Here is a 14,987-nt window from a genome sequence, read left to right on the forward strand (position 1 = left end):
GAAGAAAAAGAAAGCAGAAAAGATAAAGGTAGTTTAAAAGGTGAAGAGGGCATCTAGGAGAACAGAAAAAAATGTGCCACATAAAGACAACTAATTTATCTAGGTATGTTATTCCTCACCTTGAAAGCTGTCAGCAAATTACAAAAAAAAAAAAAAAAAAAGCTGATCTGAAGTATTTATTTAATAGAAGACCATCTTAACCCTCAATTATTCTGATAAAAGATGTTAGATATCTTTAGTGTTTGACACTTGCCTTTTTATAATCAGCAATATGAATACAATAACTGTTCTGTTAATTCCATCTTTAACTGTGCAAACAAACCCAAATTATTTATCCAAATTTATCCAAATATCCAAAAATCATCCTATTTATTAAAAAAAAAAAATCTGGACAAACCATTCTCCTAGAAGTAGCTAAGTAAATTTTCTTACTTTCTCTCTTTGAAATAATTTGTTGAGCTTAGTTTCACTTAACTATGCTTACTTTCTTGAGGGAGTACAATGGCTCTCAAAATGTTTTCCCAAGACTACAGTTTAATGATACAAAGCACTTGGCAGCAATACTCCAGCTATAATTGTTCTTGACTACTCAATCCCCAGTAGTGGTATATAATACCTCTCAGTTTGAGGATTTGATCTGGTTTTAAAAGCCTGCAAAAATGCAGGGGCTGGTAGAGAGGCAAAAACAAATGGCCAGATGTGGGAGAGTGGGAAAGAGAACATTTGGGACTTCCTGAAACTAATTTCTTTACTTAGGAAAAAATCTGTGCAACCATGCATCTGTAACAATATGAAAATAATTTCTTAGGGCATTTAGGAACATCCTTAAGTGTGATTTTTGAATAATGAATGTCAGATCTAATTCACACAGGAGAGACTATCAGTTGTGGGAATGGGCATTCAAGTGTATCATGCAACATTTACTGTACAGGAGTATTGGTCTCTTTTGGTGTGACACTTTATTTCTCTATTGGTAGAGGTTAGCATTATTTTTGGCTGTAATAGAGTATTAACTATTGTTTTGGAGATATCTAGTGTCACCATTGCCTGATTTGACTGATGTATTGAAGCAGGGACAAAGCTTCTTGGGCATGTGGCTCTCTCTGTTAACAAGATTAGAAAGTACAGTTCAGCATAGCGACATCTCATTGCTGTGTAGTGTGAGATTCAGCTCATGCTGTTTCTGTGGAGTCTTGAAAAAAAATAAACACAAAACAAAGCTCTTACATGCTTCATTCACAGCAAAGTTTTTTTTTTTACCATTGTCCTTCACAGTCCATTACCACTTACCTATTCTGTAGGGTCAATTTTTAATGTATTTTGAATAGGTATTGTAATTAATTGGACAACAGAGTTAGAAGGAACACTGATTGAGCACTAAGCTGTCTGAGACAGACAGGAAGATGTTTCCTTCATGAAGACTGAATTCAGCAATTTGAAGTTTTGGCTGGAGGATTGTTGTACAATTCCCATTACTGTTTTGGCTAATCTGCATAACATAAACAGGTCCTTTAGAACATCAGCTGAGCTCAGATTTTTTCTTCTCATGGAGAACTTACTCAATGCTAACCCTCTGGAACCACTTCAGTTCTGAAAGTTCACCAAAAAAGCTGAAACTTTCAAAGGCATAATTCCTCAGCCAGAACTGTAGGAGCAAGAAGCAGGAGGAAACATATTTTCATGGTATAAGACATAGTAAGAAAGAATAGTCTAGGAGAAAATCCTGGTCCTGTCTCATCCACAGAAAACATGAGCCTTTGTCATGTATGGATACATGACAATACATGGAGTGTCAATAGGTGTGTATTCCTCCAGGAATTCCTTCTCACCAAGAGAAAAGGGCAAAAAATTAGAGTATAAAAGTGCACTTTGTGTTTATACATTAATGGCTGGATGGTGGAAGTCCATTGTGTGGCTACTGCAAGGAACAGAAGGAAAGAGGAAATACAGTGTGGTTTGAGCCACCTGCAATGCAGGCTAAATTCTGGTTCTTTTTTATTCATGTTCTTTGTCACCTAAGTGAGATGCAGTGATCTGAATACTTTCAAGTGGATTTCATGCTGCCTGACAGGAAAATCCCATTATGTTTAAAAGCACCTTTTTTTCTGGTAAACCAAATATGAGTTGAGCTTGACTGTAATCAGGCCTTAATTAGGCTTTTTATACTAATTTTGTACTAATGCATTTCACATAGAAGTTTGAGAAGAGGGGATTAATGGGTGGGCAGGCATAAGGACATAATTTCTGGTTTTCTGTTACTTTCAAGTAATTTTAGGAACTATAAAACTACTTCTGTTGGAAGTCAGTATTTTACTTCTGCTGTAGCTCAGGTATGAAGTTGTGTAGCAAAAGCAGTTTCTACTAAAAGATTCTAATGAGAAGGGCAAAACACACAAAAGACTGGACAATTCTAAATCTTCTAGAATAAATTTTAAAAGGAAAGATAAAAAAAAGATGTGCTTGGAAAAGACTAAGATCTATGATCGGCAGTCTTGAAGAAAAAATTCCAATCTAAGCAAAAAGCTTGAAGGTTTTTCAGCCTTTGCTGTCTGAGAGCATAAAAGCATGAGGATTCAGGTGCAAAAGGAATTACATCCAAAAATTGTAAAGAGAAGCAGTAGATTACCAGGGGCAAAAGGAACTGTATCTTAAAAGTGCAAGGGAAAGTTACTAGTAAAACTTCCTCTAGTCCAAGTGAAATTTAGAATTCAATATAAAGTAACACTTCCTGTAAAAGTACTAATGGGAAACATAATATGCAGCTTTTCTTGGCTGACAGAGCAGAAAAGAAACTTAGAGGACTTATTCCTGGTTTTTTTCTTAAAGGCTAATCTGGGAGAAGAAAGGGGTAAATGTTGAATATATTGACTGAGATATCTTGTAACCTGTGAGTACAGCTCAATGTACAGAACAATATGCCTTTTTTTCACTTATCTTGCACAAAAAGTTTAATATTTGGTCTCTTATTTCCTTAATAAAGGTGAGTGTTACAGCCTTAAAAGTTTCTGAATGAAATCATGTATTGGGTCTCTGTATCCTGTGGTCATCAGCTATGAGCCACTACTCATGCTGGGCTCTGACTACATTGTCCTGATGCAATTGGATTATAGCACCAGGTGGGAGGATCGGTTTTCACTGGAGAAAGAATGAACTACTCTAATGCACCAGGACAGTGGAGGGCTGAGCACAACAAATAAGTATCTGTCCTTTGAAGCTTTTTTTCCTTCCAGTGATTAAAGTCCCTGTTTAAGTGCTTATGCTATAGTTATAATGAAAGCCACTAGTTTTAAACTATTTTCTAATTTCTTTCTTCCTCACCCTGCCACAAAGACACTTGATTTTCAATACACTATTTTAGAAGGGAAAATTTTAACAATAAGGTATAATTATGGAGCTATGTTATGCTGTTTAGAAAATCACTGAAACATATTCTGGATTAAAACAATACTGGTAAATATGCTGCTTAATTATTGAATAGAAATTAGAGAGGTCTTGCTGTTTTTCTGTCTTCTTGAAGGATTCTCAATGATCTGTGAGGGATTATGCCTCCCTCTGAAACAATTACCACCAAATTTGTAGTAAATTCAATCTTATCAAGACATCATTAGTTGCAAGGAGTAAATTAAAGTCCAGATCTGTTGTAAGGAGAAAAGCCAAATTCAGTCCTCTGAGTACTTTATTAATTATCTAATGAAAAAACATCAGTTGTTTTTTTTTTGTTTGTTTGTTTGTTTTGTTGTTTGTTTGTTTTTTTCACTGGAGAGCTGCACGTCAAGAATGCAACTATGCATGGACTGGAATAGCACTTGAAGCCTTCTACAATTAGAGGCAAAGACTCATCTACCATACTACATATTACTTACCAAACTTAACATATTACATTACATATTACATATACGACCATACTACAGTATTCCCTGGAACACCCAGAAAGAAAAATATGCCTACAAAACATATTGCTCCCCCTCCTCCTCGGTCAGGGTCCAGGACATCCCTCTGGCTGCTCTGCCTGTCTCGAGACCCTGGCAGGGGGCTCGGAGACCTTGGCAAGAAGTCAAAAACACTTGTGACTTCGATTTTAGCCCGTGGGAAAGGTTGCCAACTCTATATGAGGAATTACAAGCCACAAGGGTTTGAGTAGTGTAATAGCTGAATTGACACAGGGTGAAAAAGAAGAATTTTGGGATTTTTAGAATGTGATTCAGGGGTACAAGATGGAGGAATTTGGGTGTGTCCTAGCCTTCTTCTCCTTCTTCTTGTCCTCCACATCTTGGTGTGATGGTGACACTTTTCTATTGGTTTAACATAGGTGATAGTTAACATAGGTGATAGTTATTGGCACATTATTGTAAATATAACACACGTAATTTCTGATATAAAATGTAGATGTCGCCTGACAGGGCAGGCAGACTGCCATGGCTCCTTTGCTAGATGGACCTCAGCAGGTCAGAGAAAGAACGTTATAGATAAGGAAAAATAAACAACCTTGAGAACCCAATCCTACAGGAAATCCTTCAGACTCCTTCTCAGCTGCACGGGCTAGGGAACAAGGAGTTTTACAGTCTTGGGGTCAGCCCAGCATTGAGACCCCGAGACCTCTCTTTCTGCCAACAGAGCAGAAAAACGTAATACTACTGCAGCAACATACACTGAGGCTATACTGTTGTAATTATAACAGGGCTTACTTGCAACAGACTCCCAGTAATGACTGTCAAATAGAGGCATGCATTAGATTCATGTCTGTCGAATCATGAGGGAAAAAACATCAGCTGGTGCTGCTTTACCCTTTACACAGAGAGGGGAAGAATAATTTACAGAATGTTTACTACTCCACACAGGCAGCACTAACCCAACCATGGCAATGCACAGGGGAGTACATTGTTTGAACCTTTAAGAATGATAACAGTTAAAGCAGGAAAGAAAAGTACAAGGTCACATCCTAGTCTGATAGCTCATCTGCATACTGTTGATTTGATATTCCTTATTCCCAGCTTTCAACTTATCCAGGGTGTTTGAACACTTAGCCTGCTGCTTTGCTTCATTCAGTGATCACTGCAGTAAATAAACCCTGAGCATCAGACACCAGAACTCTGCAATGATAGGAGCCAAGATTCTGGTTATCTGTTAGACTGAATAAAAAGAACTGTTGCATAGCTTCAACAAACAACTAACACTTGCTGAACAGCTCTTGAATTCATTAGGTTCTTTCTTGCAACTTTTACAGTAAGACAAATACGTACTCAGAAAAGCTGAACCCAGAGCATCACAGTTAATTTTTAGTACTTATACCTTTAATATATTCAGTATTTCTATAAATTCAGATAATTTTACTATGGAGTTTTATAGAATTGTATGTGCTTGAAATCACTATGCAATTTTTAAAAACACCATATGACTGAGTGCTTTATAATGCTGTTTTTAATGTCCTACATGGAAGTAATTTTGCAATTAAGTAAAAACCTATAGAACTTTCCCAGTAACTTTCCCCAGGCAGCTCTGCCTCCTACATACCTGTAACATCTCTAGCCTAGCTAAATTGTTTTGGTGACAGCAATACAACAGCCTCTTCATATGATGTATAATTTGTGGATTTATTATGCAATTATAAAGTGACAAGATTCATTATATTTAAGCTTGTATTTTAAAGTAATCTATTTCATCAGTCAATTTTTACTCCATGTAACCACTTCGATTGAAGTCAGTTGCATTACGAATCAAGACTTTCAGTAACAATGCATATATAGGTAACTCAGTCTTTAGATTTTCACTGAATGTACAATATTGCATACACAAATCTGACATTTTATTTATGCATTTTTCAACATAGAATCAACAGTTTATTAAAGGCTGCATACACTATCTACATTGTGTGAAGTGGGTATCAGCCATACCATTTTGAATTTTGGCATAACAAAACATTTATTCCTCAGTGGGTTTTGAATATGAAAATCCTATTTGCTCTGAAAATAGTTCCTGCAAAAAGCCACACAACCCAGGTCCTGAAAAACATTCATGTCTGTAAATAATACACATTACTGGAAGAATTTTAATACAGTAGGCCAGCAATTATTTTCAATGCCTCTTAAAACTTGTACCAAAAAATATACATTTTCCGTAAAATAAAAAAATAAAATATCTGAAAATGTTCTGTGATAAATCTAGAAAAATGGGAAGGATCCAGTATTAAAAGTTAAATTCTGCTTTCATATACACAATTTAAATTTATACCAATGCACAGTATTTGTACAGCTGACAGAAGAGTTTGACTCTGCTTACAAGATTAAAATGCAACAGCTATGAAAAGTATGCAAACTGTTTATTTCACAAGTTTCACTTTGTCCTTTAGAACTCTAAATTTGGGATTGTTATTCACTTTCTTATTGAATATGACTAGGATCTCCTCTTCTGTTTTGTGATGTTCACCAGCTACTGCATAATATTGAGCTATCACCTGCACAAAGACAGAGAAATGGTTTTTAGTCCATGAAGATGATTCCATTGTAAGCAATAATAAATTTACATTACTGCATGAAAGTGGCATGGAAGTTATTGTGCTATAATTCCTTTTCAGAATCAGCACTGAATTTCTTGAGTAATTCAGTAAGCATCAAAAAACCTGTTCTTCAGCTGACATTCTGTTAATTGATATCCCATTAAAAAATGTTGAACTAACTTTGTTTATGCCAGCCAGAATTTTCTGAGCTTCAGCATTACACAAATAAATTCACAAGACCAAAGGAGATTAAAAAAACATGCTGTACAGTACCTTTTTTCTTAGTTTCTTAATTGAAATTTCATTGTCTGGAGCCTGTTTCAGAACTGCTTTGATGGTTCCCTTCCAGTTGAATTTACCTAGAAAATAATTAGGTGTACAAGATTGTTAGTAAAAGGAGGTAGTCTGGGTTTTCTTCTCTACTAGTAGCCAGCCATCAATCTCCTTATTTTGGAATCAGTTTGGCTACCACAATTGTTACCTTACTGACCCTACAACAGGAGGGTGTCTTAAGCATAAAGTCATCAGCTGTTCCTGAATATAAAATGGAACAGAGATGAAGAATCGACACAGTACTTGAACAACAGGGGTCAGAATTGTTTTTACTTAACTTCTACACTTCAGCTATTAAGAAGAAACTCTTAAATAACACAGGAATCGTTAAGATCCTGTCTCTTCACACTTAAATCACAGGCAGTCAAATTTGCCCATGCCACCTTCAGAGGTCATTAATTGGTGGTTTCCAAATAAATTATCTGTATGTTCAAACACAGTCAGAGCATGACAGGTGATAGGCAGAAGCAGGTTTATCTAAGCATAAACTAAGGTCCAACGTATCTGAAGTCAAATTTATGATTCACTGAGCAAAAATGGGGATATGAGAGATACCAAAAGGTCTAAGAGTTGTTACCCTTTTTGTTGTGTTGTCTCATGTGCATGGCAGCAGGGAAGAGACCCAGTGTGCTGAAACCTCAGCGTCCACTGGAAACAAGCATAGCCAAAGGCTGCCAGCACAGCACAAACAACAAATTAGAGAAATAATTCATTATCAGGTATTAAGAGTAGCACAGGCTACTTACTCTGGAACAGATGTGTATACTGCATATACACACATTTATGTATACTGAGGCACAATTTATTTCATGGCTTGCTACAGAAGCTGTATTTGTATCATGCATTAGGTCTTTTCCAGAGTAGTTTTGTAACAATCTAAACTGTTCCTTTAAGAATACCTTTCTCTGTTCCCATATTTTCTTCGCTGTCATTGATGTTTTCTGTTTCCATGTCTTCTGAAATGCTTTCAGTTTTCATTCTCTTTGTTTTAGTATGAGGTTCCTCTAGAGATGGAATTGGACAAAACATACACAAGAAAGATTTAAAACTAGAAATTCTGACATGACTTAAGTTTTTGTTCTTGTAACATGAGTTTCTTTTTGCAAAGTGGTTCCGATTTTGTAAAAGAAATGTGCAATCATTGTTAAAAATAATCTAATTTGTATATCTAATGCACTACTTTAAAATTCTACTTGGGTAGTTTATTGAGCTTTGGAATTGAGAAAAAGCATCTTCAAAACAAACATGAATATAAGTTGTATGATGGATACCTTCTACATGTTTATGTTTGCGTTTCTTTACGTTAGTTTCCTCTTCTGTTTCACTGTGATTGCCATTTCCATTTATTTCAAATTCATCGTCCGCACTCTCTTTTCCTTTTTTGGACTTTTTACTCTTTTTTACTTCTTCCTGGTTTTCCAATTTCAGATCTTTTTTCTCCTTCTTTTTGTTCTTTTGTCTCTCTTCTTTTCGTTCCCTCTTACTCTTTTTTCTCTCAGTTTTTGCATCTGTAATTCCATTTTCTTCTGCATTTGTATTTTCCCCAGTTTCTGCAGACCGCTGCTCCTCCTTCTGTTGTGGTTTGTCTTGTTCTTTTTCATTTGAAATCTTTTGTTGGAAGAAAGACAATTACAGTTTTTACATGTGTTTTTTGACATTGCAACTTTCCTCTACTAGATCAATGGTAACTGTTCAGAACACTGATATCCTGAAATCAATTAAATTGCTAACACGTGATGTCACCAGTTATCTGAGAAGCAGCACTACTGAAATAATGTGCCTGATTCTTCTTTTAACTTAAAAGACTAAATGCTAATTACCATCACAGAAGAAATGTTATCTTACAACATATGTAATTCCTAGTTGAAGTAAGTGTCTATAGTGTTTTAAATTATTAGTTAAATGTAATTAAGGAACTGACAGCTCTTTAATTTACACAAACAGAACTACAGCACATTACAGCAAGATGCAGAACTGATTCCCAAATGCACAGCCCTTGAGTAATAATCTCTTTTGCCATCCTCTTCTCTGTCTTGGATGTGTCTGGGACAACAAACTGTTATGACATGATGCTAAAAAAGGCACTCCTGCTTGTTTTAATTGTACTTTTCTCAACATACTTGGTTTTCTTTTAATGCTCCTGGGCTTATAATGATTTTCTTGTAGAATAATTAATGCATTAATGAAAAACTTAATGTTCAATTTAAACTTTAATTTTAATAATTACAAGTGGAATACAATTACTGAAATGTCAGTGTAGCTATTTAGAAAGAGAACAGATCTTTATACAAGCAACTTAACACCAACATGTTTTTATAAAGAGTTACTTTAATTAAATTTGAATTCTACTTAAGAATTTCCATTGAGTATATACATTTCAGGGTATGCATTACAAATCGTATCTTAAGATCTTTTAAGGATTCTTAAAGGTGAATTGAAATGCTGTGTTATATATTTTATTTTAATGCTATGCTCTGTGGACAGTGTAATTGTTTAGATTTGTGTTTAAATAAAAGGTTTTCAGATTGAAGACTTTCTTAAAAATTAGTTGAAGTCAAGGGAGAACTGCTTATGACTTTAGTGAAGTTGTATAAACTCAGTATTAATACTTCAGCAACTTCAGTGTACTTCAGTGTCCAGAATTTCTGTTATGTTCCTCTCCTTTAGTAAACATGTTTCTTTCTTTCCCAGCTCTTACATTTGGATTCCTCAGAAAAACTGCAAATAAACTTAACTGGAATCATCAAATCAGAAACACAAAGCATCATCAGCAGGGATTAATGCCAAAGCTTTGCCTACACTCTTCCTCAAAAGAATTTGGGGGAAAGGGGGGAGAGCATCTTTACATCAGCTGAGAAATTAGCTTCTCCAACAGCTTTTGAGTAGCAGCAATAGATGCAAACAAACAACATCCTACGAAAACACACTGAGCTAGTAATGAAATACCAAAGAATTAGGCACTGACAAAAGGTCAGAGTAAGTCCACAGTTTGGACAAAGAAATGGGAGGAACTTGCGCCACAAACTGGAGGATCTCTCTCCCCATTAATGAAATAGGTAAACTATGTGCTTGTTAATCTCTCACTCCAATACACATAAATTTGAGACCAATAAACTCTGAAAGATGTCTTGCTCTGTCTTAGTGTGTGATAAAAGACTGGAACAAAAATAAAGGCAGTGCTTTTTCCTTTTTTTTTTTACATACTAGTAGCATAAATTAGCCTTCTGATTATCATGGCACAATTGTGTCACCATGTCCAAATTTTCAATCACAACCTACTCAGTATGAACAACTACTTCAGCTACAGTTTTGTGTTCCACAAATAAACAATTTAGTCAAGAAATATTACATTGTAACATAATCTATTGGAACTATGGGAGACAATGTTTCCACTAACACCTACAAAGGGAGTCTGAAAAGTTTTCCTCCAAACATTTTGGAGTGCATTCCCATTTTATAATGTACTTCTAGTTAAACTTACGTTTCTGGTTGCTTCTGAGAAAACATCCCACACCTGATCTTGCAAATTGCTGTCATTAACTCTCAAACTGTTCTTGATCCAATTCTGTGTATAGAAGAAACAATAACAACTGAAAACATGCACCTCTGACTTTATTTCTTCATTACCATATAACTGGTTCTTGTTTTTAATTTTTCGTTTAAGAATCTAATCACTGCTTTTGACTAAGATCTGGTTAGAGGTTACTCCTATTAATCTCTCAAGCCTCCTTGCTAAATTGTTTCACGTATGTCTAGGTACTGTTAGGAGGCTACACCATATATCTCAATTATCTCACCAACAGCCATCCCCAAGTGGTTAAATATATACAGAAGATAATTCTCAAGCTTTTTCATACTAATAACTATGTTAAGGTTCCACCAAATCTTCTGACTGTTCCCATGAGTTAAAACATTAATGATCTGATCTTATTTATTTGTGTACTGGACATATGGTCACGCTCCTAAATGGATACCTTAGTTTATTATAAGTGTAATTTAAACAAATATCTCAATGCAAACATTTGAAAGTTGTTTGGGTTATTTGCTGTTGTTCCTGGTGAAAATGAAAATATAGCAGTAAATTATGCTGTTCACACTATATGCAAGAGATAAACTTTCAGAAATGTGGAATTCTATGTTAAATGTAATGTAAAGATTTGTGCATTGCAATGAAAACCCCTGGAAAGGTGCATTAGTAAACTGGAACAATTAACTGCAAAAACTTTTGATCTTCCACTGCAATGTATCTTATCAAAAAGAGAGGCTTCTGGAAAATACCATTTTTGTTGTTCAGAACATTAATCCTGCCAGGAAATAGTCTAACCTTCAGCTTGCTAGCAGCAATTTCACCACAGCTCTATTAAGTTCTATTTGAGTGCTTTGGAAGCAAGCCTGATCTTCTCTCAGCCTCGCAATCTGAGGCACAGAATGGGGTGTGGACGGGGGAAAGGCCCGTTTGTGGGTAATTCTTCATTTTTAATGAAATTCTTTACACACAGTAAATTCTCCACATCCGTAATACTTTAGTGAAGCATGCAGAGCAGGAGAGTCTGTCAGAATACTGAGTAACAGGAAAACTCTCAAAACAGGACCTTGCCTTCAGAATTTGGATATTCAATAGAAATAGCAAATAGTCAAAAAAGAGAAGTATTGAAAACAGAACAAACCTACATATGGAGATTAAGCTTAAAAGATAGGTCTCTGGCTTAATACCTAATTCAACTGGTAGACCAAGAGTCCTTTTAAGCAAATAAATGTATTTTACAACCACTGTCTATTTGAAATTCAGTTATTGCACAATCTATATGAATGCCCAAACATGCAATTTGTCCCACCTTTGTTAAAAGAGAGTGGAATTCCCTAAAAAAGTCTGGTTTTATGCTCACTGCACAGATTACTGCAAATCTCTATTAAAACATACCTGAAACTTTACTTTTTTTCTTGGAATGTTATCAAAGGCACGCATTTGCTCCAGGATTTTCCGCACTTTAGGGCTTATGTTGGGCTTCTTCATTACTTCATGAATTTTCTGAATGAAGAAAAACAGAATTAAATCAGCAAAGCAGCATAAGGATCAAACAGTACATGTCAGGTGTGCAAGTCTGAAATACAGTGGGCAGAAATCACCCAGCACCCGCAGCTGGTATAGTCTGCTCATAGGAAATGTTCAAAAAACATGAGAAAAACACTGACCTTTGGCTCTATCATAGCTCATTAAATGTGTCAAAATTATCTATATAAACATTTATACCTATGTAATAAGCAGAGCTAAGCAGGACTGCTCACCAGTGCTTTCTGATGAATAAGTTACAAACTGTAACAAAAACATTTCAAACTAAAGTAACTGTATCACAGAAGGGATTCCTGCAGCATGAAGAAGACCTGCATTAAGAAAAGCAACTTTTTGGTTTTGGAGTTAATTATGAAAAAATCAGGCTTACTTTTGATTGCCACAACTGACATGCATTTCTTCTGGCAGCAGTGCCAGCTTAAACAAGCATTTATATAGGGATATGACAGCTCTGGATATTCCTGTGCTACGGGTGTCAGCATGAGAGAAGAGAGATTAGACCAGGCCCTCATGGCAGCCCCTTGAACAGCACTGCTTCCCAGTACTTAGAGAGTGCAGCCACTGGACACTGTAGAGCCTCCCTATACTTCTGAAGATCTGGTGACTGAAAGGCTCTGTGAATATGTTAAAACTATCAGAAAAAGGTGTCTGGTAATAATCCCTCATCCTTCTACATACTCCCTTTACAAATGTCCGCAAACATTTGAGTGTTCAGTATCAACAAGAGCACTCATCTCTGACTTTAATGGTATTCATCATATGCTTCAAGTATGCATGCAGCTTAGGATGTGTTCTACATGATAAAAAAAACAATTTCATGCATAAATCTGATCTAACTTACTACTAATGTGGTTTTAAATGTGTTTGAGGTCCCTCCAAAAACCCTTGAAGGAAAGACATAAGAGGGTAGATTCTTGTGTAAGACAGAAAGAGTAGAAGATATTTCTATCCATGCTGGAGCTTCTCCTGTTCAACATATTTACAAAATATCTGACAAGAGGACAGAAAATTTTCCCAATGATATGAAGCTATTCAGGATGAGGACTATGGCGATTCCAGAAAGAGATTAAGAAAATTAGTGACTAGGTAATAAAAAGGTGAAATTCATTCAACACAGATTCATGTAAAGCAAGAAGAAAAGGAGAAGCAATCCTAATTTCACATCTAAAATGGTAGGCTTTAATTGACCATTGGAGCTTAGATACAATATCTCAGGGTTAAAACAGCCAATTCCATGAAAATGCCAGCACAATGATCAGCAGCAGTGTAAAAAAAACAAACAAAAAAACCACCCAAAAGTAGATTAACTGACAAAAACAGTTAGAAAGGAATAAAGAACAGAGAAAACATAATTATGACACGTGGTAAATCCATGGTTCTCTTACATCTTGAACAGCATTTCACAAGCATACAGTAGAGTAGGAAGATTTTAGATGATCAAAGATATAATTTACATATAAAGAACAACTGAGCAGGGTAGGATTTTTGAGCCTTGAACAAAGAATATGAGATGGGGAGGGATGCCTGACAGAGGTCTACAAAAGCATAAATGACATGAAAAGGATGGACAACTACCAATGTCTCTTTGTATGCAGTTGGGAACATTACACTAAATCAAATCAGTAGGAGAGAGATTCAAAACAAAAGACACATTTCTTACTGGGATAAACACAGACCTATCAAGGAAATGCCAAAAGACAGCTGGGGATATTGGTAAAAATAGGCCTCTGGCTTGAGCCAGTATAGGCTCTTTTCTGTCTTTGATAATTAGACAATAGTTACTGTAGGTGTACACAGTACAAACCATACCTGAATCCACTCCTGCTGTTTAGCATCTCCTTTGTTCGTTTTGGCTTCAAAGCCTTTCCCACCATATTTCTGGTCTTCACTTATGCACTTCACGTGTTCCTTATAGTCATCACCCCTGAATATAAGAGATTTTTAACCACAGGTCACTGAAATGCTTCACTCTCCAAACTATGCAACACTTAGCCAACCAACAAGCTGAAGTAATAGATAATTTAAATGAATGGATCATTTAAACCTTATTACTGTCAACTCTTAAATTATAAAAATGTGACGTGCTTAAAGCACATGCTTGCACCACAGGCATTTCCATCATGCTACAGCTTTCAGTGAAAATTTCTGACTTGCATGTCTTGTATTTGTGACAAGAGTGAGCAAGTGAGTCTGCAGAGTGAGCAAGGCTATTTCCCGTTCTTTACATACCAGAAATCCTTGCCACAATCCATGCACGACAGGCACTGACATTTTCTGCAGATGTTCACGTGCTTTTCAACCTGTGCTTTCTTCACAGCTTCTCCACATGCATTGCATGTGAAAACCACCATGTTGGCGAGTGATCAGAGCGTCTTCCTTCCCACAGAAGCGCAACTCTAGGAATCAAAGAAGAAAAAGATCTTAATTTACAGCTTGAAAGAAACACCCGGAGGGCCGAAGCGAAACACACCCGTGCACCCCCGGACACACAGGCTGAGCAGCCCGCTGCTGCACGTGCAAGAGCTCGTTCCACCTGACTCCTCCCTGAGCGCAGGGGAGAGCAGGACCTCGGGAACCAGCAATCCCTGCATCCGCCACCCCAGCAGGGAACCAGTAACCCCCGAACCCATCACCCAAACCCGGAACCGGTAACCCCCATACCCATCACCCGAACGGAGAAACCACCTGTAAACCCTGCGCCCACCAACCCATCCCCGGAACCGGTGACCCCCGTACGGCCCCCAAGGCGGACACGTCGCGCAGGGGCGTTCCCGGTCCCCCTCCTTTCCCCTGCGGGACCCCGCCGCTCCATCCCGCTCCCCGCAGCTGCAGACCCCTCTCGGCCAGGCCCCGCCGAGCGGCAGCGCTGAGGGGTGACCGGGCCACACGGCGTGGGAAGCCCAGCGTGGCCGCCACCCGCGCTAATGGGCGGCAGCCGGCTGCTGCCGTGCCGTGCCGTTCCGTGCCGCGCCGCCCCCGCTCTCGCTCCCCCGCACCTCAGCGGCCGCCGCCGCCTCCCTCAGCCGCCCGCGCGGCACGCGCCGCACCGACCCCTCCACCCCTCGCCGCCCGCGCCTGCGCTGCCCCCGC

At 37.5% G+C, this 14,987-nt stretch overlaps 1 protein-coding gene across 2 annotated transcripts; it reads right to left on the reverse strand.

The window, feature by feature from the left end:
- Positions 1-6,299: 6,299 nt before the first annotated feature.
- Positions 6,300-14,982, reverse strand: LYAR (Ly1 antibody reactive). Of its 2 annotated transcripts, none has more exons than XM_053941012.1 (9): positions 14,894-14,982; positions 14,127-14,293; positions 13,707-13,821; positions 11,748-11,855; positions 10,308-10,391; positions 8,098-8,434; positions 7,726-7,830; positions 6,767-6,852; positions 6,300-6,451 (listed from the first exon to the last, which is right to left on the reverse strand). In XM_053941012.1, the coding sequence occupies exons 2-9, from the start codon at positions 14,246-14,248 to the stop codon at positions 6,317-6,319; spliced, it is 1,092 nt and encodes a 363-aa protein (XP_053796987.1). In that variant the 5' UTR covers positions 14,249-14,293; positions 14,894-14,982; the 3' UTR covers positions 6,300-6,316. The 2 variants fall into 2 exon arrangements, with proteins under 2 accessions (XP_053796987.1, XP_053796986.1); XM_053941011.1 differs by lacking the exon at positions 14,894-14,982 and adding an exon at positions 14,732-14,877.
- Positions 14,983-14,987: the final 5 nt, after the last annotated feature.

The sequence above is a fragment of the Vidua chalybeata genome, chromosome 4 (genome assembly GCF_026979565.1).
Source record: "Vidua chalybeata isolate OUT-0048 chromosome 4, bVidCha1 merged haplotype, whole genome shotgun sequence".
Lineage (NCBI taxonomy): Eukaryota > Metazoa > Chordata > Aves > Passeriformes > Viduidae > Vidua > Vidua chalybeata.

Coding starts and splice junctions, on each gene's coding strand:
- LYAR (XM_053941012.1), bottom strand. CDS start 14,248: ATGGTGGTTTTCACATGCAATGCATGTGGAGAAGCTGTGAAGAAAGCA. Junction 11,856..13,706: donor AACAGCAGGAGTGGATTCAG/GTATGGTTTGTA, acceptor TTCTTCATTCAG/AAAATTCATGAAGTAATGAA. Junction 6,853..7,725: donor AAATATGGGAACAGAGAAAG/GTATTCTTAAAG, acceptor ATTATTTTCTAG/GTAAATTCAACTGGAAGGGA.